Genomic DNA, 22,572 nt, shown 5'->3' with positions numbered 1-22,572 from the left:
GGGGAAAGTTATGCTAAGCAAATGTTTCTCACACCCATCATGAAAATGCAAGCCTTTACAAAGACAGACCACTAATGAGCACCTCCTTCTGAAAAACTCCACAGGGCTGTTCTCCTGAAAGTGGACAAGACTCCTAAGTCCCAGTCATTGTGATGAAGGACAGTTTTAGATGCCACAGATTCAGGCAGCCTGTCCCTGTGGAGAAGCAACCTAAGTGGGATTTGCACAAATGGTCATTGGAAGAAAATGGCCCTTAAAGTTTTGTTTCCCTTCCGCTGAGACTGGCAAAGCGGTTCTGTCACCCAACCACTAACTCCCAGAGCACACAGGGGACAAAAACCACTTCTACTAGAGTTTATCTCTTGGAATAAAGGTTGCTGAGAGATGGGATAAGAGCCAGAAGATCATCCAGTGTCCTCTCCTTACTTCCTTTCCCTCTAAAGCACCACTTTACGGAGGATGTGAGATTAACTTGATCTAGCTCTAGCAGTGACCCAGATTTCCAGCCAGGCTGAGGAGACCCAGGAAATCAGACCCAGGACCAGAAATAAAGTCTACTGCCTAAAGCTATCCCCAGCAGCACTATGATGGGGTGGTTACTCCAGATTTTAAATAGTGCTACACCTGAAAGCATTAAAATACCATGAAATTTATCACCTCCGTATGGGGAAGACCTTTCTAACTGCTATAAAATCCAGAAGCCACAAAAGATAAGCTAGACTTAAGAAAAATAAAAGGCTCCAATGTGCCCGCCAAAACAATAAGAAAAGTTAAAAGGCAAATGACAAACAGGAAAAAGGTACTGCACCTCACCTCACACCAAAGACACAGAGGTTATTACACAAATTACTCCGACAAATCAATGAGTCCTATAGAAGCCAACAACCTGCTAGAAACAAAGCCAAAATAATATGAACACAGTTTACAGAAAAAGAAATAAAAATTGCTTTTGAAAATATGTCCAATGAAAATTAAAACTACATTGAGATGCTATTTTTTAACCCAACATAATAACCCAACAAAAGTCCTAAAATTTCGAAGTAGCTGCTGGGGTATCTATGAAGCCATATACTACTGGGAAGTGTGTGAAAAAGAACAACGCACATGTGAAGCAGTCTAGCACTATCTCTGAAAAGTACCAGTGTAGATAAATTCTAATCCAGAAATACAATTACTAAAAATTTACCTTAGAGATATATTCACACACCTGCAAAGTAGCAAGTGTGTAAGGTCTTCATCAGAGCACTGAAAAGCAAAGGACTGAAACAACCCAGAAGTCTGCTAACAGAAAACTGGGTAAAGCAGATGGCAGAAATATCAATGTAACCTCTAATCTGAAAAAAATAAACCATGATCAAGTGAAAAGAAAAACAAGGCACAGAACAGTAGGTATAACATGAAACCGCTGTCTAGAAAAGACAATGCATTTCTACTGCAAATATATTTGCACATGCATTTTAAAAAGTTTTTAGAAAGATCATGATGAAATAAAACAATGGAGACTTAATTTTGGGATGGGGCACAAAACTAGGGAGGGTAGGAGGGTTTATTTTAAAACTTTTTGTTTTGAAATAAAGATTCACAGGAAGTTACAAAGTAATGTGCAAGGAGGTTCTGAGTACCCTTTACCCAGGTTCCCCCAGTATCGACATCCTGCATAACTATAGGATGCACTATCAAAACTGGGAAACCGATAATGGTACAATCCAGAGTTTATCAGATTTTTCCAGCTTTACATGCATTCATGAGTGTATGTGTGTCTGTGTGCACGTGCACATGTGCACGTAAGCAGTTCTATGCAATTTTATCACACATGTAGCTTTATGTAACCACTACTAAGAATCAAGACACATTAATCGTTCTGGCCCCACAAAGCTCCGTTATGTTCCCTTTTTATAGTCACCCTACCGCCCCTTCCCTTTCCAATCCCTTAATCTCTGACAGCTATTAATCTGCTCTCCATCTCTATAATATTATTTCAAGACTACTATGTAAGAGAAATCATTCCGTGTTGCTACCTGTTGTGCCTGGCCTCTTTCACCCAGGACAATGCTTGTGAGGTGTACCCACGTTGTTGCATGAGAAGTCCACAGTGTGGCCCTACCACAGGTTAACCATTAACGTACTGTAGGCATTTTGATCGTTTCTGGCTGACTGCTATTATAAGTAAAACTGCTTTGAACATTTACATATAGGATTCTAAGTAGTTTCATTGCTACTATATAGAAATGCAACTGATTCTTATATGTTGATAGTGTAGCTATGCCTTAATGAACTAATTAGTTCTAGGGGGTTTTGGAGTCGATTCCTTGGAATTTGCTATACAGACAACATGTCATCTACAAATACAGCCAGAATGATTTCTTCCTTTCTAGTATATATGCCTTTGGTTTCCTTTTCTTGCTTCGTTGTGCTAACCGGAACTTCCAAGACTGTGTTAAATAAGAGTGGTGAGAGTAGATAGACTTCCTTGTCTTGTTCCTGATTTTAGAGTGAAAATACGCAGTCTTTCACCATTAACTATGATATCAGCTGTAGGTTTTTTGGTGATGCTTTTATCAAGATGAAGAACTTCTCCCTCTGTTCTTTGAGGAAAGTTTATCATGAATGGGTGTTGGATTTTGTTAAATGTATTTTTTGTGTTTATGATTTTTTCTCTTTAAGACTTTTGAAATGGGTTGTACTAATTGGTTTCTGATTATTGAACCAGTCTTGCATATCTGAAATAAATTCCACTTGGGTGTTGTGTATTATCATTTTCATACATATATTTCATATATTACTGGATGTGATTTATCAGGATAATACTGACCTCATAAAATGAGCTAGGAAGGTTTTCCCTCTTATATTTTCTGGCAAAGAATGTATAAAGTTGGTGTTAATTACTCTTTAAATGCACGGTAAAATTCTCCAGTGAAATCATCATAAGCTATTCAATTAAAAATTCAATTTCATTAATAGCTATTCCAGTTATCTATTTCATCTTGGTTGAGTTTTGGTAATTTGTGGTTTTCAAGGAATTGGTCCATTTCTTCTAAGTTGTAGATTTGTGACGGTAAAGGTGCTCCTAGGTCCTTATTAGCCTCTTAATGGCTGTAGTGCTACACCCTGTTCCTGTTATTGGTGGTTTGCTTTTATCTCGGTCAGTTTTGTTGTGTTTGTATCATTTGTGTTGGTTTAAGAACTAGATTTTGGTTTAACAGAACTTTTTGTTTGTTTGTTTTCTTGCTTATAACTTCACTCGTTTTTGCTTGTTATGGATTTATTCTATTCTTTTTCTACTTTCAGAGTGTTGATTTAACAGCCTTTCTCTTTTGTAATGTAAGCATTTAGTGCCATAAATTCCCCTCAGTGCTGCTGTAGCTGCATTTGACAAATTCTGATATGATGTATCTTCATTTTCATTCAGTTCACTGTATTTTTAAAATTTCCTCTGAAAACTTCCTCTTTAGCCCAAGAATTATTTAGAAGTACGCTGTTTAATTTCCAAGTGTTTGAACATCTTCCTGTGGTCTTTCTATTATTGGTTTCTAACTTGTTCCATTATGGTTAGACAATATGTTTTCTCCATGATTCCAGGCTTTTAAATTTACTGAAATTTGTTTTATGACCCAGGATCCATCTTGGTGCATGTTCCATGGGCACTTTGGAAAAAAATGTATATTCTGCTATCGCTGGGTTGAATTTCTGTAAATGTCAACTGGATTCAGCTGTCTGATATTATTGTTAAATTCTTCTTTACTAATATTCTGCCCAACAGTTCTGTCAATTAGATTAGGATGTAGATTGAGATGTAGAAATCCCAAATTGTAAGTGTGATCTGTCAATTTCTCCTTTCAGCTCTATCAGCTTTTTGTTCATTGTATTTTGAAGCTCTGTTTTTTCGTGTATGTACCTTTAGAATTGCTATATCTTCTTGGTGGAATAATCCTTTATTCTCTGCTCTGGATTCCACTTGGTCTGTTATTAATACAGCCACTTTTTAAAAAATTAATGTTAACATGATATATCTTTTTCCATCTTTTTATTTTCAACCTATCTACGTCCTCTATGTCCTTATGTTAGACATACATTTCTTATAGACAGCATAAACTTAGATTAAAAAAAATCTACCCTTTCAATCTGTCTTTTAAGTGTAGTATATAGACTGTTTGCATTTAAAGTAATTATTGATATATTAGAGCTTCTACCATTTTATTATTTGTTTTTTATTCTTATTTGTTCCCTCTGTTTCTCTTGCCTTTCTATGGGTTAAATTTTTTTTTTAGAATTCCGTTTGATTTTTTAAATATTTTTGAAAATACTGCTATGCATAGTTTCCCGAGTGATTGCTTTAGGTAATATAACATACGTAATCAATGTTTTCCTACTTGAAGCGAATTACTAAAAACTTACTTCCATTTAGGATCTTTTACCCATTCTGCTTTTATCGTCTTAAATATTTCCTTTTCTTACACTGAGCACCTCATTAGACAGGATTTGTAAATTTTGCTGCAACCATCAAATACAATTTAAAAAATTCCTGGGGATAGTCCATTAAATTAAGCCCTATTTTTACCTGCTCCAATGTTCTTTCATTTCTGAAATTTCAAGCCTCTTTCTGTTATCATACCATATCTTTTTGGAGAGCTTCCTTTAGCCATTCTATAAGGATACATCTCCTAGCAACAAATTCTCTTAGTTTTCCTTTAAGAATGTCACAAAATTTGCAGTTGACTGTTCTTTTAGCACTTGAAAAGTGTCATGCCATTTTCTTGTGCCCTCCATGGTTTCTGATAAGAATCATACTGTCATCTAAATTGCTGTTCCCCAATAGATAATGCATCATTTAACTCTGGTTGTTTTTCAGATTTTTCTTCTTTAATTTAGTCTTTAGTTTACAAAAGTTCAATATGATAGGTCGTGGCATAGATTTCTTTGCATTGTCCTGTTTGCAGTTCAGTTTCTTGAATCTGTAGGTTTATGTCTTCTTACAAATTTGGTAAGTTTTCAGTCATTACTTCTTCAAATAGTTGTTCAGCCTCCCACTCTTGCTCATTTCCTGGAATTCCAACAACACAAACATTCGATCTTTTGTTATTGTCCCAGAAGTCTCTGAGGAGCTGTATTTTTTTCCCCAGTTTACTTTTTTCTCTGTTGTTCAGACTGAATAAATTCTACTGATTTGTCCTCAAGTTCACTGACTATATTCTCTGACGCCTCTAGTCTATACTAAGCCCATCAGACACATTTTTTGAGTTCTGATTATTGTATTTTTCCTATCTCTAACTTCCAGCTGTACTGTTTTATAACTTCTATTTCTTTGCTGAGATTTGCTAGTTTTCTATTTGTTTCAAGAGAATTCATAATTGCCTAATGAAGCAATTATGATGTCCGTTTCAAAATTCTTTTTGTATGTTAGCAGGTAATCCCTGTTTAAATTTAGTGTGCAGGTGCTGGCTGTAGTGTCAGTAACAATTTAATTCCCAGGGCCTTTGTAATAAAATTCCGCCCTGCTGTGTTCTTCTGGCTCCACAAGGCTGTCACTAAGTCACTGCTGGCACTGCCTGCAAGAGCTGAAGGCACTTCCTGAGGCAAGGTCGTTTCACTGGCTGGGGGCTGAGTGATGCTGGGCCATGGGATGCGGGGTTTCTCCTGGCCTGTTCAATGGCCAAACAGATTTCCTGCTTGATCTCTGCTGATGCTGCTGGGAGCAGAAAGCACCTATCTGGTCTTCTGCTACTGGAGGAAAGCGTATAGGAGGAAACCTACCTCCATTCCCTCTGCTGCTGGACAGAAGCCTGGAAGACATCAGGTACACAGGTGCTGCTGATGCTGTCACGTGGTGGGGACAGGGGATGAGTGTCCCTGCAGTGCGGGTGGGTCAGGCCTGCAACCAGGTATGGAGTGGACAATAGGAAGGCCCTGATGAGCTCTGCTGACACTGTACCTGCAGGAGAACCGAGGCTACCACTGCTGCTCAATCCCTATGGGTAGGGAAGTAAGGCTTTCCCTTTCCTGGTCTTCTGGCAAAAGGGAGTAGGCTTTTCTTCCTTTCTTTCTTTGTGCCTTTACTTCTTCTTTAATCTAGGCTTGCTGGCGATTCCAGGTTGTAGACACTCTCCAGTGCCCAGACCGGGGCAAATCGGAGAATAAAAAGAAAGCCAGGGAACACACTGTGCTGTCCTTCTTCAAGTCCTCAGGTCCCTACCCAGCCTGCCCTCTCCCTTCCACCTTTCAGATCCCCTTTATAATTATCCTTTGCATTTTCTTCCAGAGTATTCAGCTGTATTTGTAAGAGAGGAGCAGGAAAAAGGGAACCAATGTCATCTTCTCGGTGGGAGATTTTCTTAGCATTTTGTACTTTTTGATGTTTGAAACTGTATGTATTTTTAGTCAAAAATAGACTTTTTTTCCTTTTTAAAGATATGAAGAAAAAGACAAACAACCCCATGATGGAATGTCCTGGTAATGCCTTTGTTCTAAAGCCAGCTGAAAGACTATCTTAAATGTGTGACTTCTTGCCACAGGCCCCACACCACCATGAACATTTTTCAATAAGCACAGGATTTTTCAGCAAACAACGTGAACACAAGAGTCTCACTGCCTGTGATATACATCTGCAGCATGTCAACCTGTACAAGTAAATGTCACCCAGTGCAAAACACCTGACCTTCGCATAAGCAGAAACTCGTCTCCCTTCCAGATAGTGCTTCTCAACATGACCCTCCTCCTTTGCCTCCAGATTTATACCAGACAATTGTTAAGAGACCACTACCCAAAGGCCCCTGTAGTTTCCCAAAACAATGTCCAAATCAGAGGACATAACTGCTCCCTGCTGGATCTTTCCATTATTTGTACCATTACTTGCTAGAAAACTCAGGCTCAAAGTCACAGCATCACCTTTGACCCCTCCTGCCCACCCCCCGCCTCACCTTCCACACCCAGTTTTCAAGTCCCATTGATTTTGCCTCTGTTACACTTTTCCTGAGCATGTCCTTGGCAGTTTACCTTTTACTACTGCCCGAATCCAAGTGTCATCTTGGGATTTTTTTCCCTTCGCTCCTCTGTCTTCCCGTTTACCTTATCTACTGAAAACAGGTGAGTCTTCTCAAAGCCAACTTTGGGCCACTTTATTTATTGTCATAGACAGTCAGAACCGTTTTCTAAGCATGGGAGTAAGGTTTAAACATCTTAAGGGATATATGAAGCTTGGCTTTCAAACAGCTTTCTAGATTTGTTTCCCATTATTTCTCGCCACAGATATACAAATGGCTTTGGCATGTTTTCTCAACCCACATCCTTCTCCAGAGGAGCCCCAGATGAAGTGGGCAGGTCAAAATGGCTATGAGTGGTAAAGGCGGCTTTGGTACCTGGCACACAAGTGACTGGACCAAGCTGAACGAGTAAGATATATTCACTCACTCTTTCTCTAAAGAAAGAAAACATGAAAACTGTAGTCAAGTAGCTTTCAGTTCCTTAGATATAAGGTAGCATAAAGTAGGGCACAGAACCCAAACCATGACAACCCAACATCCTGTGCAGACCAGCATCACAAAGGAAGCAAAAAGAGATGGCAAAGAACAGTGTCCAGAAGGCAAGGGAATGTAGCACATGTTCAGGGTGAAGCAGAGAGCCTGACAGAGACATACAACAGCTGTAGCCTGGCTACACTTCCTGCAGTTGGATTCCCTGACAATAAATACCTTTTTATAAATTTGAGTTCAGTTTTATAAATGTGAGTGTGTTTCCTTTCTTTGAAATTAAATAATTCTGAAGAGAGTGCATCACAGATACTCGTCACTGTCAGTGTTCTTTCACCTAATGTGAGCTGTCTGCACTTCATACCTTTGCTGGAAGGCTTTCCCTCCATATTGTGAGGTGTCCTAGGTTTCCGAGGCCACCTCCTCCAAAGTTTCCATGACTCACAACCCTCTCACCCCCTCACCCCAGGCCACCTCAACTAAATCACAAGTTGCTGGAGGATAAGGACAATACCAGTGCCTAGGCAGTGACTGGCACATGGCAGGAACGTAATAATGAATCTTTATAGAGTCTGATCTACATAGAGTTTAGCAGTTAGCATTCAAACATTTATTAAATAAAATGATCAGTGAGGTTTGTCAGTCACTTGACATTTTTTCCTACCAGCATAAATTTGTTAGGATGAACCAGAATAAACTCGTTCTGAAATAAACAGAACGCTTCACTCATTACCACCTAGAAGGCTTATGGCACTGAACTGGGCACCTGGGGATCAATAAAAAGATGACACAATCCTACCCGTGAGGACCTGACAGTTCTGCCACAGCTAGAAGCAAGCAGCATGGAACACCCGGGAGCTTGTCATCTTGGAGTCATAAGAAATCAGAGAGGAAAGAGGAAGCTTCTTGGCCCATCTCCATTTAAAAACAAACAAACAAAAAAGCTGTCAGTCTCAAGGGTCCTTTCCCACTTACCCTTCCCTTAGAAAACACTTCTAATTTAAAAAAACAATGAGTTAAAAAATTTTATAAAAATGTACTGAGAGGTAGAAACATTAAAAAAAAAAAAAACGGTTCTGAGGAAAAGTGTTTTTTTTTTTAAATAAACAAAGCCCATGTTTTAGACCATTTAACCGGCTTGAGAATCATGGTCCTCTGGGCTCAAACTGGACTCAGGAAAACAAGCTTTTGTAGACCACCAACAATAAGACCCACGGGCGCCGGGGGTGGGGAAGAGAAGAAAGGGCCAGGAAAACAGACACAGGGGCGACCTCAAAGACCACCGCAACATTCAGCTGTCCAGTGAGTGCAAGTCCCTCCTCTCTCCTCCTTCCCTTTCTTCCCCTTCTCCTCACAAATTCTCCCAACACGCATACACAGAGAGAAAACTAGAAGCAGATTGGGTCAAACATGATGAACAGGAAAAGAATATTAAATAGCCAGCTTTAAAAGGCTCTTTTTCAGCTGGAACAAAAGTAAAATGTTCTCAAAAGCGCAACGGAAAACAGAGCTTGCACCCAGACCGTGCTACTTAGTGAGAGGAGGTTAGTGCTGATAAACTCATTGTGAACCCACACAGTGACAGATTTTCAAGCAAGGAAATCAATCAGTTGTGATTGGATGATCCAGGACTCAGGAATCATCTGGTTCAAACCAAAAGGAAGGTGAGGGGTGGAAGGATGGGGAATGGGGTGGGTAGGGTGACTTGAGGTCAAGTAAGGAGCTCTCCGTCTTACGTCCACCACTCTCTGACCGCAATCGGCCCACACCCTCAGTCCACACCATCTGTCACGCTGCCGGCAGCCGAGCAGGCTGACCCAGCTAGACTCACTCTGTTCACTCCCTCGCCTCACTCCCCCCGCCCCTCCGATGTAGGGAATGAAGCTTTCCCCGGGCAGTCACAGACTCCAGCAGGAATGAGCCCAGCCGCCTGACACTCCTGCCGGTAATCTGTCACTCTGGTTCCTTCCTTGCTGTCTGCCTGTTCCCCGTGGAGGCAAAATTTAGAAACATACCATCACGTGGGGTCTCTTCACACAGGAGTAAGGGAGCGCTCGGGGTTACAGTGACCTCGATTTCTTTCTTCCCTGCCAGAACTGTCTGGCCTGGCTGTTTCTCACCTCCCTGGCAGACCTGGGAGCAAGAATCTCTTCTTGTGTCACTAGTATCTTCTTGTCCTTTTTCCTTGCTGCTTACTTCAGGAATCTGCTCCAGCTTACCATGGAGATATAACCCAGCAGTGCCCAGTTCCTTCTTCCCAGAGCTGCTGCTGCTGCTGCTGTTGCTGAAGTGGGTCAGTTCTTCTCTCTTCTTGGCCACTGGTTCCTCGTAGCTGAAAGGAGGTATCTCTTTAGTAGACAGGATGGGCAGTTCCCCAGGGCTCAACGTGGGGCCAGCTGTCTGTTCCTCAGCCACCGTCATGGAGCGTCTCACGGCAGAAGCCCCCGGTTTTTTGGGTGTGGGGCTCGGCATTGGGCCACTGGGGAGAGGCAGCAGGCCAGGAGCAAGCTCTTCTCGGGCAGGGAGTTCAGGATACTTATCTGCAAGGTTGATAGGTGGGGGGACTGAGAGGTGAGCACACTCGGACAGGGCCCGGCGCATGGACTTCTTCTGCTGGGGAGCTTGGTCAAGCAAAGCCCCCTCCTTGGGAGAACTTAATTTCTCCGACTCCTTATCCCAGTCTCTGATGTGAGAGCTGGCACTCAAACATTCCGGGGTGAACTCGACCATGGTGATTGGTGGGATGGCAGTGGGTGAAACCTCAACGGCAGGGGCTGGCCGGGCCACCGCGATGGGCTGCCCAGCATCGTCACTCACCAACCCTGTCACCCGGCAGCCAGAGGGGAGGCAGCTGTCCTTTGCTGGAGTTGTATCCCTTGAGGGCTGAGGGCCCTGAGCCACTGCCACTGGATGGAAGTTGGGGTTCCAAACACTGGTTTCCTGCTCCTTAACATACTGAGCGGGGATGTCAGCAGCCCCAGGGAAATCCAGATCTGGATGGCTACTGGTCTCTGGTGCGTTCTTCCCCGCCACTGTCCCAGGAACTGGAGAGGCTTTGTCCTTGTCTGGCCCCTCTCCGGGTCCCAGCTGGCCCTCGGCCGTCTTCTGGTGAACTGAGTTCCCCTCCGAGGGATGGCAGGTGGCTGCAATCACACACCTGCTCTCAAGGTGACCTGAGGTGGCTTGACACCCCTTGTCCTGTGCTTCAACGCCGAGCTCTTTGTCTAGCTTCCCCTCAAAGAAGCAGAGCTTATTCTGCTCCAGAAAGCTGGCAGTCTTCACAAGCCCATCTTTTAGCTGCCCATCCATGCTGACATGCAGCCCGATTTCATTCAGTTTGCCCTCTGTCCTCTGCCACTCAAACCCAGCTTGACTCATTCCTTTTGTGGGGTCCTCCTGGCACTCGGCAGGCTTGCCTGGGCAGAGCTGGCTGTGAGCCGCAGCGCGAGAGGCTGGCTGCTCGTGTGAGAGCGACATTGTCTCTTCCACTGCTCTCCCCCTCTCGCTCCCGGAGCTCTAACACCACCTCCGATCACACAGAGCTGGCAGTGACATCACACCAAGTCCCCAGCATTCCCGCTCATGACAAAACCGTCTTTCCCCCAACACTCCTCTCTCCTCAAGCAGTTGGGTGCTAAATGTATTTACTAGTATGACAGGAATGAAGAAAGAAAGAAGGGACAAATGAGAAAAAAGAGAAAGGAAGGAACTCGCTCCTTTCTGCACAAATGCCACTTTTAAACTGAAAACGTCATTTTCTGTTAACTAGCTCTGTTAAGATCTGCAATTTAAAACACAGGACGGTGCTAATCTGGGTACCATAGATAGTAATTATCCAGACTTTCGCTGATATAGATAATATGCATATCTACACATTCACTTATCTGATACTATGCCCACGCTTCCACAGTTACCCACTCAAAAAACTGTTTTAAAAATAAGACTCATTTGCAAATCCTCAGCTACAACCCTTACAAAGAATGATGATTCCAGAAAAATGCTAAAAATTTCACTTAAAAGGAACACTTAATGTAATATCAAAATTGAAGACATTCATTTCTCAGAAGAAGAGTAGGTTCGCTGTCATAACAACTTATCAAATTCACTTGAAAACTGACTTGAGTGAGTCCCCAAAGCCCAGTGAGCTCCGTTTGTAGCTCTGCATTGTGAAAGAGTTTATTAAGTGGTTAATTTAAAGATTTCACTGATCAGCGCTTTGGGAAGATGTATCCCACTCCTAAGATGCTTGTGTGACAACGTATCCCTCCTGCTTTTACTCCTGCCCCTGCTCCCTTTTGGTTCCTTGGACAAGCTGGGTCTCTCCCTCCTGCACCAGCCCTGCTCTTTCCAGCCTACAGATCATTCAGTTGCCATGGGAACACACTAGGGCAGCTCATCTTCCTCTGACCTCTGGGACTCAGGGCCCCTGGCAATCTGTGGCTCGGGGTTCCGACTGCCAGAGCCCACTGCCCCATTTAATTCAGCATGGCCCTTTACTGCCCTGAGTTTACAAACTACATTCAGGAATGATGGATCCATAAGAGAAAATTCTCAAAAAAGTCAACTGAAAGGATAGGTTAACTCTGCCTTGAGCAAAGCTGATTTTTTTGTTGGCTGACTATCCTGTACCAATACAGAATATTCTGAAATATTCTATCAAGAATACACAAGATGTCTTCTTCCAAGATGAAAAAAAGGTTAGTTTAGTTTTTAAAAAGCCATCTGCCATCAATTGCAATGATCTGATTACAGGTTTAAAATAATGCTTTTAGGGAAAAAAGGGCAAGTTAAGATTGTTTTATCTTTGGTCTATCCAATGTGAAGAGACTACCAAGGTCCAGCCCAAGAAAGCTTCCTTAACTGGAGCTTCTGTCTCCAAATATTCACCTTCTCTATTATTCACACTATGCATGAAATTTACTTACATCCCCAACTAGAGTAAAGGAACCAACCTTTTATGCTTCTTGCATTAACTTCAGTACCAAACACAGACCTATGTTCAAGGTCAGGAATGGCAGTGCTGTAATGCTGAAAAAAATGTGAATTTAACCCGTCTTGAACATAAACTGAACTCATACACACCTCTCCTTCCTTCTGACCCTAAGGAGCTCAGCAGCAGTATATGTCAAAGCGCAATAAGGGTTCACTGGCAAGGAACTAGGGTCACCTTACTCTACAGCAAAGATCTCACTAAGGAAAAGAAAGTGAGATGTATAATGAAAAGAAAAATGAAGGTGGTGCCAGGAAGGTCATGATTCTAATTAGCAATGGAAAAAGTAAGAAGAGAGTCTTGGGTACAGAAAGGCTTGGTGATAAAATATGGTCAAATTCTGGCTTTCCTTTAAAAATACATATATTATAACCGACCAATATAATTAAGTATGTACAACATATATGATGAATGTTATGAAAGTCTGAGGGGGAGTGTACTGTTGCAATGCAGTCCAAACATGCCTGAGGCAAAATTTTTGAAAATACCTTAGAAATCAGGTATGCCTCAGCAACCCCACCCACTCAGAAACCAGCCACTTCCTCCCAAACACATATACACACACTTATAATTTTCTATTTTTGTTTTGTGGGGAAAAAAATTCAGCTCGGAAGACCAGATTTTAAAATCTCTCTGTGCCACTTAACAGTTACAATTCTGAACAATACACTTAACTGCTCATAGCTTCAGTTCCCTCATCTCTATAACATATGGGGACTTTTTAAGGCGCTTTCTAGTTTCATGGTTTTAACACTGTTACATCTCAGTAAAAAGACTGGAATGCATCCCAGGAATTACGGGTCAGCTGCTGTGTCCAGTTCACAGTGTGATTTCGACATGGGGCTCCAGGGCCAGTATGCTCAGAAACTGCTCCACCCGCCATCTCCCCATGTGAGGGCGCTGCCCGCTGGCCGAGGCACTGGGGGATGGAGCAGCGTCTGAAGAAAGCCACTGTCCGAGTTGGCCCTCATACTCGGAAGGGGCAAAAAAGAGCCCCAGCGAAGAACAAGCACGGACACTGGTTCCCTAGAATCAAATGTTTTTAGTTCTAGCCAGCTTACCCAGACCCTCCTTATTGGTACCAAAAAAGCCAAAACAAAATAAAGCAAAAGCAAAAACAAAAACAAAAACCCCAAATCACGGTACACCTGAAAATAACACAATATTATAAATCAACTATACTTTAATTAAAAAAAAAAGGCTGAGGCAACAACTAGAATTTCAATTCCCCCTTACCTTCAAATCCCACATATCCTATTCTCAACGATTCTATCCATAAAACACATACTGCAAAATGTGAGTCAAGGGCAGGAACAGGAGAAGCTGGCCAGTCTCAAAGGAACACACATTCCACACCATAATTCATACTATGGATCAGAAGTGTGGTCAGCCTGAAGGAAGATAATGATAGGTTGGCACCTGGCTGCCGCCCCAAGCAGAGGCCTTGGAGCTACAACGCTCAGGAGTTGACGAGTTGGAGGAGGCAACTGGTGGGTCAGTGGCCAAGAAGTATAAGCTGAGACAGGAAGCCCAAGACATGTGTCAGCTAGACGTTCAGGCAAGCACATCAGCTTGGGGTCACCCAGGGTCTGAGTACCACATCAGAACGTAGGGCATAATATGGGGGGACACCCACCGAATCCACTCTTCCTACAGGTGTGAGGTCATACATCTAAAGATTATTTAACAAGGTAGCCAGCACACAGAATATACCCACTGATGCTGGCTTTGGGGAGAAAAACAAAAACAAAAACAAAACCCACACACCTAAGAAAATATCTTTATGCATGAAGTAGGTTTTACCACTCCCAGTAGGGAATTTGATGTGAAACAATAAAGCATAAGTCCCTGGACTGGAGAATTACTGCATGGAAAGAACGTAGACAAAAACAAAACAGAACAAACCACCGACTACCAGAAACACCACACAAACCCCAATTTCAGTAACAGACAAGAGAAAAAAAGAAGCTAATTCGCAAAATCTGAGAAACTGCCTAAAGAAAATTATATCTCATTCTCCAAGTGTCTTTTAGGACAAGGGTTACTCCATAAAAATAGTACTATGAAGACACTGAAGTATATGTCACAGACAAAATCAGAATGCTGGAGCTCTTCTAACTTAATCTTCTCATTTTACAGAAGAGCAAATGGGACACAGAGGGAAGGAAAGGAAATGGGCTGTCCAAGATCAAGTGGTGAGTTAACGGAAAAGCCACATAGAAAATGCTGGTTTCTGACTACTGGTCTTCCCATACCACTGAGGAAAAATTAATCTTAGTCAAGAGATGCTTCTCCATTTTAATGTTTCTTTTGTTTTGCCTGGTGAATAAAAAGTGCTTCAAGCTTTAATTTGCCATTGTAATTTATCTGTGACCAACTCAAACTTCCAAGTTAATACACAGTGTGTGCATGTGTGCACTGGTTGATGTGCGTTTGGAAACCAAAAGTAAGTTTGAAATAAAGGAGAAAAAGAGGCAATGCATTTAGTTTAAGGGTTTACCTTATAAATTAATCATGGTCTTGTTTTAATTATGCAAAGAATGAGGAAGGTGTGAGTGACCTATTTCTCAGCAATGTTCTCTTACTATTTTCCATTCTCAAGAGAACTTAGATTTATGTTACTGTCTTATTACAGGGCTTCAGCACCCTGAGCTTCCTGCCTCACTAAGAAAAGGTGGAATCCCAGAGGCTTTTACAGAGGGGAGGGACCAGAGTGGCTAACAGTTTGGTTACACTCTTGCTTTGCAACGCATACCAAGCCAAGAGGTCATATTCAATAAGAATTAAGGGTTTATTTCTCTGCACATGAGGTGACTGCTACCTGGATGGCAAACAATGAGAAAAACCTAGTATGGAATAATTAGTAAAATCTGAGGATGGCCCTGTTGGTGCCCTAGTCCCATTCAGAATTACAAACATAATCTCCCCTAGGAATCCACATTCACCCACAGGAGACAGCTGCATCAAGGAATTCAACTCTCCCCAGTCCCTGTGACATTTTATCAAGTTGGTGGATGAGGAACTTAAAGTCTTAAAGTCTTAAAAGGTTGAGCATGCTAGGTAAAAAGAAACGTACTTCAGAACCAGAAGACTGAAATTCTAGACTCAGCTGCCTTTAGAACTCCTCACCTCTAGGTTCTGCTCCTACTCATTCAGAACTCACACAAATGTCTCCACCTCTGTCAAGTCTCCTGGACCCCCAACTCCCAAGCTAATCCTTATTGTTTTCACAGAACTATCCTGCTCTACCTCTTCTTAGGATCTGGAAGCTACACAACAATCTTTTCCTCACATGTCTTTCCTAGAAGCTCCTAGAAAGCAGGAATACGACCTGTCTATCTCGCTACACAGATGCCCAGCACAGTGCCTGATCCACATTACGTAGGCTCTCAAAAAAGCTCTGCTCAGAGAAGGATGGATGGATTCCTTTCACAGACTTATGTCATTTGACCTGATCTCTCCCATCATTAAACTCATCTAGATGGGTGCCTTGTGCTTTGAGCTAGTACTCAATCTGTTCAGGGCCTTGGTTCTGATACGTTTCACAACTGGTTTCTCTGTATTCTTTCAGTTACCAAGCAACAAAGCTACTTTCCAGATTGACCAAATGTTCCCTGTTACTATCTCTGGGAAACAATTTCTAATAAATTATCGTTACAAAGAAAGTCAATTAATTCTACTGATTACAATGATGGATGACACTCTTTACCAATAAAAACTAAAGATTATGAAGCTGCAATCTAGTTTCTTAACTGGAAGTAAATAACGATTGTGTTTATATATAAATACATGTATGCAAAAAAAATTCAAAACCATATTCTACTGAATTTTAGAAACATTTCTTAATGCACTTGACTCAAGAAAACAGTGATTCTTCCTGATGAACTTTCAAAAGTTGGGAAGTAAACAGACAGAATGAAGCAAGTGAAGCTAGTCATCTGATTTTGTGACCCCGAGAAAGGTAATTCATACACCAGGACCCGCACAACAGAGGCTACCCCAGCGGCCTGGCCTACAGACCTAAACCTGAGTCAGCCTGCCCTTAGGGGAAAGGCCTCATTGTCAAGGAACCCCAAAACACATCAAACACAATCCTCCATCTCAGCTTTAGCTAGCTCACCTCACCCTAGGAAACAGGTTCTGCCTACCTTATACAGAACCCCACAGCCTCCTAGTCTATCATGCTGTTGTTTCCCCGCAGTGCTGCTTCAAATGCTCCATAAATCTCGCACTTGCCAAGAACCCCTCGGGAAGAGCGGTCCACTGCTCTCCCCTGTACTCCCCCAATCCATGCATGGTTCTTCCTTGAGTACAGAACATCAAACTCATGACTAAATTGTATTATTTTTGTCATTTGACATGCTAAAGCATGAAAATACTTATTGATGAAAAGAGAATCATTCAAGGAAACAAGTTAATGCCCACCCCCTCCCCAACTACCTCCTGGGTAACGTCTAAGATCCTCTGCACCCTCGACTCCCACGACCCTTCATGAGCTTAACTTTTCTCCCCAGTCTCATCGCAAAATGTTTTTCCCTGCTCTCCAAACTTGATGTATACGCTAGTTGCACCCACATGCTTGCTACTGCTCAAGTACTCCATGCACCTGTGTTTCTCTATACCTCTATGCAATCTATTCCCTAGAATGTTTTACCCTGCTTATTAGCTCTACGAACACTCAGCCTCACTTCCAGATCCACCAAACATCACCTCCTCCATGAAGCTTTCTCTTCCTTTCCAAGGAGGACTTAATTTCTGCTCTGTACTCCTACAGCATAGAGCTCATACTTCTATTATAGAACTTCTCTCACTAGAGTAAAATGACCAGTTTATGTGTTTATCTCCACTCTGGAATCCTTGAGGAGTAAAGGATGTGTCTTCTTAATCTATCCCTAGAATGTGGGAGCACTGTTGCCTGGTATGTTGAATGGATGAATGAACTAAACACTAAAAAGTCCAAATCATGGTGAGTGTCCACTATTTGCAGGGCCAGAGATACCATTTATATGACAATCAAATTTTTGTCTAAACTTATATAAATTACCATCTCTGCTAAGCAGTTTAAAAACCGACAATTTCAATATATTTATAGCTGAGATGACCTACTCATGTCACAGGTAAAAATAAGAACAGAAGTCCCCTTTACTGTCCACTTCCTATTTTAAAGAAGTAAACATAATGGGGAGGGTATAGCTCAGTGGTAGAACGCATGTTTAGCATGTACAAGGTCCCGGGTTCAATTCCAGTACCTCCACTTAAAAAAAAAAAAAAGAAAGAAAAAGTAAATATACCTGCAACACGAGAAGCCTGAAGCTAAGATGTTTATCATTTGCTTTCCAAATCATCCAGTGCTACTGTCAGCCAGAGGGTAAAAGAGAGGGGCTGAGGGAGTGTGAGGGGAAAAAACTCCTTTTAAAATAGAATAACCAGTATTTACTAGACTCATTTCAAAGAACATTTATATGCTATGGCTCAAATAAGGCAAATAGTAGTCCACTGTTGAGGGTTCATAGAGTTTAAGACAGTTTCAATAAATGGTAGCTGTTTTTAATTATGGATTATACAGAACCTCCCAATAAATGTCATTAATATGCAAGTAGTAAGAAGCAGCCAGAGAATAAGAGGTAAATGGGAAGCAACTTCACAAAGGGCACTACACTGAAGAAAAACTATTGCCAAATGGGCACTTCTCCAGTTGGAAGACTGTAGCGAGAGCAGATTACAAATGATTTTTTCTGCTGAGCATATTTTATTTACGTACAAGGGCCTTGAAACTGTTAGGATTTGGGGTTTATAAATGACTTCAAGTTTCACACCAAGAGAACTTCCCACCATAAACTGATATTCCCAGCTGTTCAAAGACAGTTGACAGGCTCAAATGAACTGAAGAAAAGGAAATGAAGCCAGATAACAAGGAGACGAGGCTCCCACTACGGCAAAGAGAAGGGCCATCTGTGGAGAATCGTGGTGGCTGTGCCACTCCCAGAACATGCCAAGTGCACTGTCACTCTCAGCTCTACCTGGCTTCCTTCCAGGGAGCAACTATGGTGGAGCCATCGCACACAGCAGACTGCAGTAGGGACCAGCCTTTCCAACCTGCTCTGCCCTGCACCACACACAGTCCCACAAGAAGCCCTTTTCCAACCAGTTGAGCTCAGATTTCCTGAAGTATCTCAATGTTCCCTCCTTAGAACAACATGCATAATTATGTGAAGAAATCTTCTGTGAAAGTTTCCCTAAACTTTAGGCATGAAAAAAATAACAGGAGAGGAAACATTAAGCTAGAATAGACTTCAGCAGCGTATTCACTCTCCCTGCTTCCAAAGAGGATCAGACTAGCAGAAGACAACTCATTTATAATTCAGAAAATGTCATTAGACATCACATATAGTAAAGCTCTATGCTGGGTGTTAGGGAGAACACATGAATAAATCAGAGTCTCTGCCTGGAGGATAAAATACTGGACAGACCTGAAAGACCTAGATTCTAATCCTAAACTAGCCTCTGATTCAGCTTATGCCCTCATGATGTGTCTCCATTTTCTAACAGAAAAGTGCCTAGATGTTAAAATTTAACTAGTATCATTACTAGTCATTGACCTTTATCTTTTTAAGAAACTAAAACTTCTGGAAGGTTCTTCTGAGGCAAGAATGGAGAAAGCATGGGCCTTAAGAGTCAGAAAGATTTGTTTCAAATTCTACCTCTGCCACTTCACTACCTGTGTGACCTTGGAGAACATGGAGAGCCTCTGTTTTCTCACTTGTAAAATGAAGAGAACCCTTCAAAGTGCTGTGTGTGTGTGTGTGTACCTACATACCTATCTACAGACAACTAGGCACTTAATATTCACTCAATAGGTGGCAACTGCTATTATTTTTATTAACACCACTAATAATGTCTTTATTGTCCACACCCTGAAAGCCATGGGTAACACAGTCTGACCACAGGAGAGTTAACATGAATGATTCGAAGTGAAGAATACAAATAAAATTTAATAAGGCCAGGTCTAGAACCAGCGATGGATGAAACATCAGAGCCTACGTGAACCAAAGGTGGCTGGGCATACGGGGCTACCCTGCCTAGTTCGCTGTCACAAACCCAGATCCGCCCCATTCCACTCAGTCCCCTGACTCAGAGCCTGGGCTTGCCTGAAGCTCTGCACGTGCACATTCACCTGCATTTTGGACACTTTCAAATAAGCCTTATTAGAAATATATAAGATCAGCATGAAGAAAACAGCAAAATACCAGCAAGGGTCTAAGACACAAAAACTTGAACATGTGGTATTACTGAACATGGTATGTTATTACACTGTTGGATAGAAAAACTCAACACAGACAACAACCCTCCCTAGGGTAACCTATACACTTAATGAAATTTCAAGAAAAAGACTGATTGGATTTTTTTGCCCAAAAAACTAAGAGCCAATTGCCAAGTTTATCTGAAATAATAAACCAGCAAGAATAATCATGAAAACTCTGAAAAAGAATAACAAGGTGAGGTGTGGGGCTAGACCTATTAGATATTAAAATATACTCTCAAGCCACACTATGTTACTGAAGCCTGAATGGAAAGACCAATGGATCAGAAAAGAAAGTCCAGAAATAGACCAAACAAATATAGGAATTTAGAGCATGAAAAAGATGGCATTTCAGAGGGAGACAGATTACACAAATATAGTGGGACAATCAAGTAACTGTATCTCACATTTCATAAACAAAACATACACACATACAGAAAGAAACAAACAAATTCTAGATAGAGCAAAGATTCAAAAGGTAAAAAATTTTAAATATTTTCATAAACTCAGAGTAAGGATGTTTTGTATAAACTTCATACTAAAGGAAGTCATTTAATAAGTAAAACAAAAAAAATTTACATCAAGAAATAATTTTATATCTATTAGATTGGCACATATAACAAAAAAGAAAAGTCACACTGGTGGAGAAAGTACAGAGGAACGGGTACTGGTCCATGCTTAGGGTGGGAGTGCAGCCCTGGTGCATCTCTGTGGCCTTGTGAGAGACAATTTGGCAACATCTATCAAAATTACAAACACATTCTTCAAACCACAGATTCTGCTCCAGAGCTCTTTTTTATTATACAGATACTTGTATGAGTATGTATGCAAGTTTGATATTCTGTGTACACAAGGATAATTTATGCACCTTGTTTCTAATAGGAAAAAAAGAAAGAAAAAAGGAAAACCCCTAAACATTCATCAATAAAGAAGTGGCATAACACATTAGAGTATCTCCATACAATGAAATACTATACAGCTATTAAAAAAGGACGAGGGCCCCTTCCTTTGTACTGATTTGTAAAGATCTCTAAAATAATTAAATTTTACAAATCAAGGTACACATCATTATGCATGATATTTCTCATTTTTATAAAATCAGGAAATACATATGTCATTGATCACTTATGTGTAAACTGTCTGGAAGGACGAGTAAGACAGTGTTAGCATTGGTTGCCTCTGGAGAGGGAAACAAGGATGAGGGTTAACAGAGGAGGGGAGACTTACATTTTACTGCATATCTCTTTGTATCATGTGAATGTATTAACCTATTCCAAAAGTAATTTTAAACAATTTAATTACTAAAAAAGTACAGATTGTCCTTAGGGAAAAAGTGTGATAGAACTTAGAGAAAAAATTTTGTCCAAAACCTATCACTCCTTTCCTCAACCACTCAAGGATCTAAAATTTCTGTAGCATCTGCCTTGCTCCCTCAAGAATCAGAACATTTCTCCAGTAATACTGACCTAAAAGAGATGCCTAAGTTTCAGAAAATTTACATGTTATCATTTGTATCACAGCTGAAACTAAAGAACTGGCCTAGAAGCTAAAACGAATGAACTGGATAGAGGGCTGGACATCTTAATGAAATCTGGAAAGCCCTTTACATATGATCTTTTTTCTGCCTTTGCAATAGGGTAGCTAATAGAAGGAAGATTAAAAACAGAAAAGTTCAGAATGTCTTACTCAAGTAACAACTTCTAGCATTCTCTATTCACACTGCACACACGTTCCTTACTGGGTACAAATTCATGCACAGCACAAGCTATACCCAAAACAAGAAGTCCACAGCATGCAGGACACCATCCCATAATGAAGCCCAAAAGTCTAACTGGCTACGCTATGGCCAACCAGTGCTTTTTCATTTCTGGAGTTAGTAGCTGCATCATGCAAGCTGGGAAACAGTGATAAAGAAATAGCATCATTTGCAGGTGGTGAAAAACCTCAAAGGCTAGGAAACATTTTTTGAAGGTCAGGTTCAAAGAAGCCATGATTAGATAAACACTTTTTTGGGGGTGGTGGGGGAGGGGAGGCTGACATTTATAAATCTTGAAGGAATCATCTCAATCTCATTTCAACTAGACTGATTAGAGCCAAAAGGGCAAAATTATGAGGAATCCTACATCGCAAGTTTTACAGGCTGTTTTATGGACACAGGCTATGCCCAAACTCTAACCCATATGCAACTGTGGGCCAAAGCTGTAAGCAACAAACTGGTAAAGACATAGCTGCACTGCTGAGGGATCATTTCCCAGTACTAGAAACACACGAAGTCTGCCTACCACTCTGGCTGGAGGCTACCATTTCCTCATAAGGGGCCTTCTATTTCCATTTAATCCAAAGGCAACTTGGATACGTAGTCCCACCAACACAAGCTACAAATGTATACATACACTGGAAAAAAAAATAGCATGCACACGGCTGGACGTGAAATGTCTTCTTTCCTCCTATTAATTCTTATACAAAATAATGATTACATTTTGGCTGTAAACTTTACACATAGGGGGCACACTTAAAAATAATTATTATCGTGGATGGTCATAGGCTTTCTGCTAAACAATTTCTTGTTTGAAATTCACCTTCCCCTGAAAGTCAAGGTTCAGTGCTGGGTAAAAAGGCATGCAACCAAGTCACCAGCCTCCCAAACTGGACACAAGGCATGCCTTGGCTGCAGGAAACACATAATTAGCAGTTACGGTTTTCATGCCAACAAACCAACAAGGATGATTAGAGTTTGGATGGAACCAAAGCACAAGCTCTTTGCCTTTTTGATACTGACCAAAAGCCACAAGCACACACATTTCCGCATGGCAGGTTCA

General features: G+C 41.4%; 2 protein-coding genes across 16 annotated transcripts in view; both read right to left on the bottom strand.

Annotated features, from left to right (window-relative positions):
• LOC141573784 (uncharacterized) lies at positions 1 to 22,568 on the bottom strand. Its single transcript, XM_074344995.1, has one exon. It carries the CDS (start codon positions 10,938 to 10,940, stop codon positions 9,417 to 9,419), a length of 1,524 nt encoding a protein of 507 aa, XP_074201096.1. The 5' UTR covers positions 10,941 to 22,568; the 3' UTR covers positions 1 to 9,416.
• Positions 1 to 22,572, bottom strand: part of MAP4 (microtubule associated protein 4) — a 149,284-nt gene that overhangs the window by 18,534 nt on the left and 108,178 nt on the right. The window lies entirely within an intron of this gene.

The sequence above is a fragment of the Camelus bactrianus genome, chromosome 17 (assembly GCF_048773025.1).
Source record: "Camelus bactrianus isolate YW-2024 breed Bactrian camel chromosome 17, ASM4877302v1, whole genome shotgun sequence".
NCBI classification, from domain to species: Eukaryota; Metazoa; Chordata; class Mammalia; order Artiodactyla; family Camelidae; genus Camelus; species Camelus bactrianus.
This window is presented reverse-complemented; position numbering and strand designations above follow the sequence as displayed.

Bases quoted from the DNA above. Each gene is read 5' to 3' on its own strand.
- LOC141573784 (XM_074344995.1), bottom strand. From the start codon at position 10,940: ATGTCGCTCTCACACGAGCAGCCAGCCTCTCGCGCTGCGGCTCACAGC.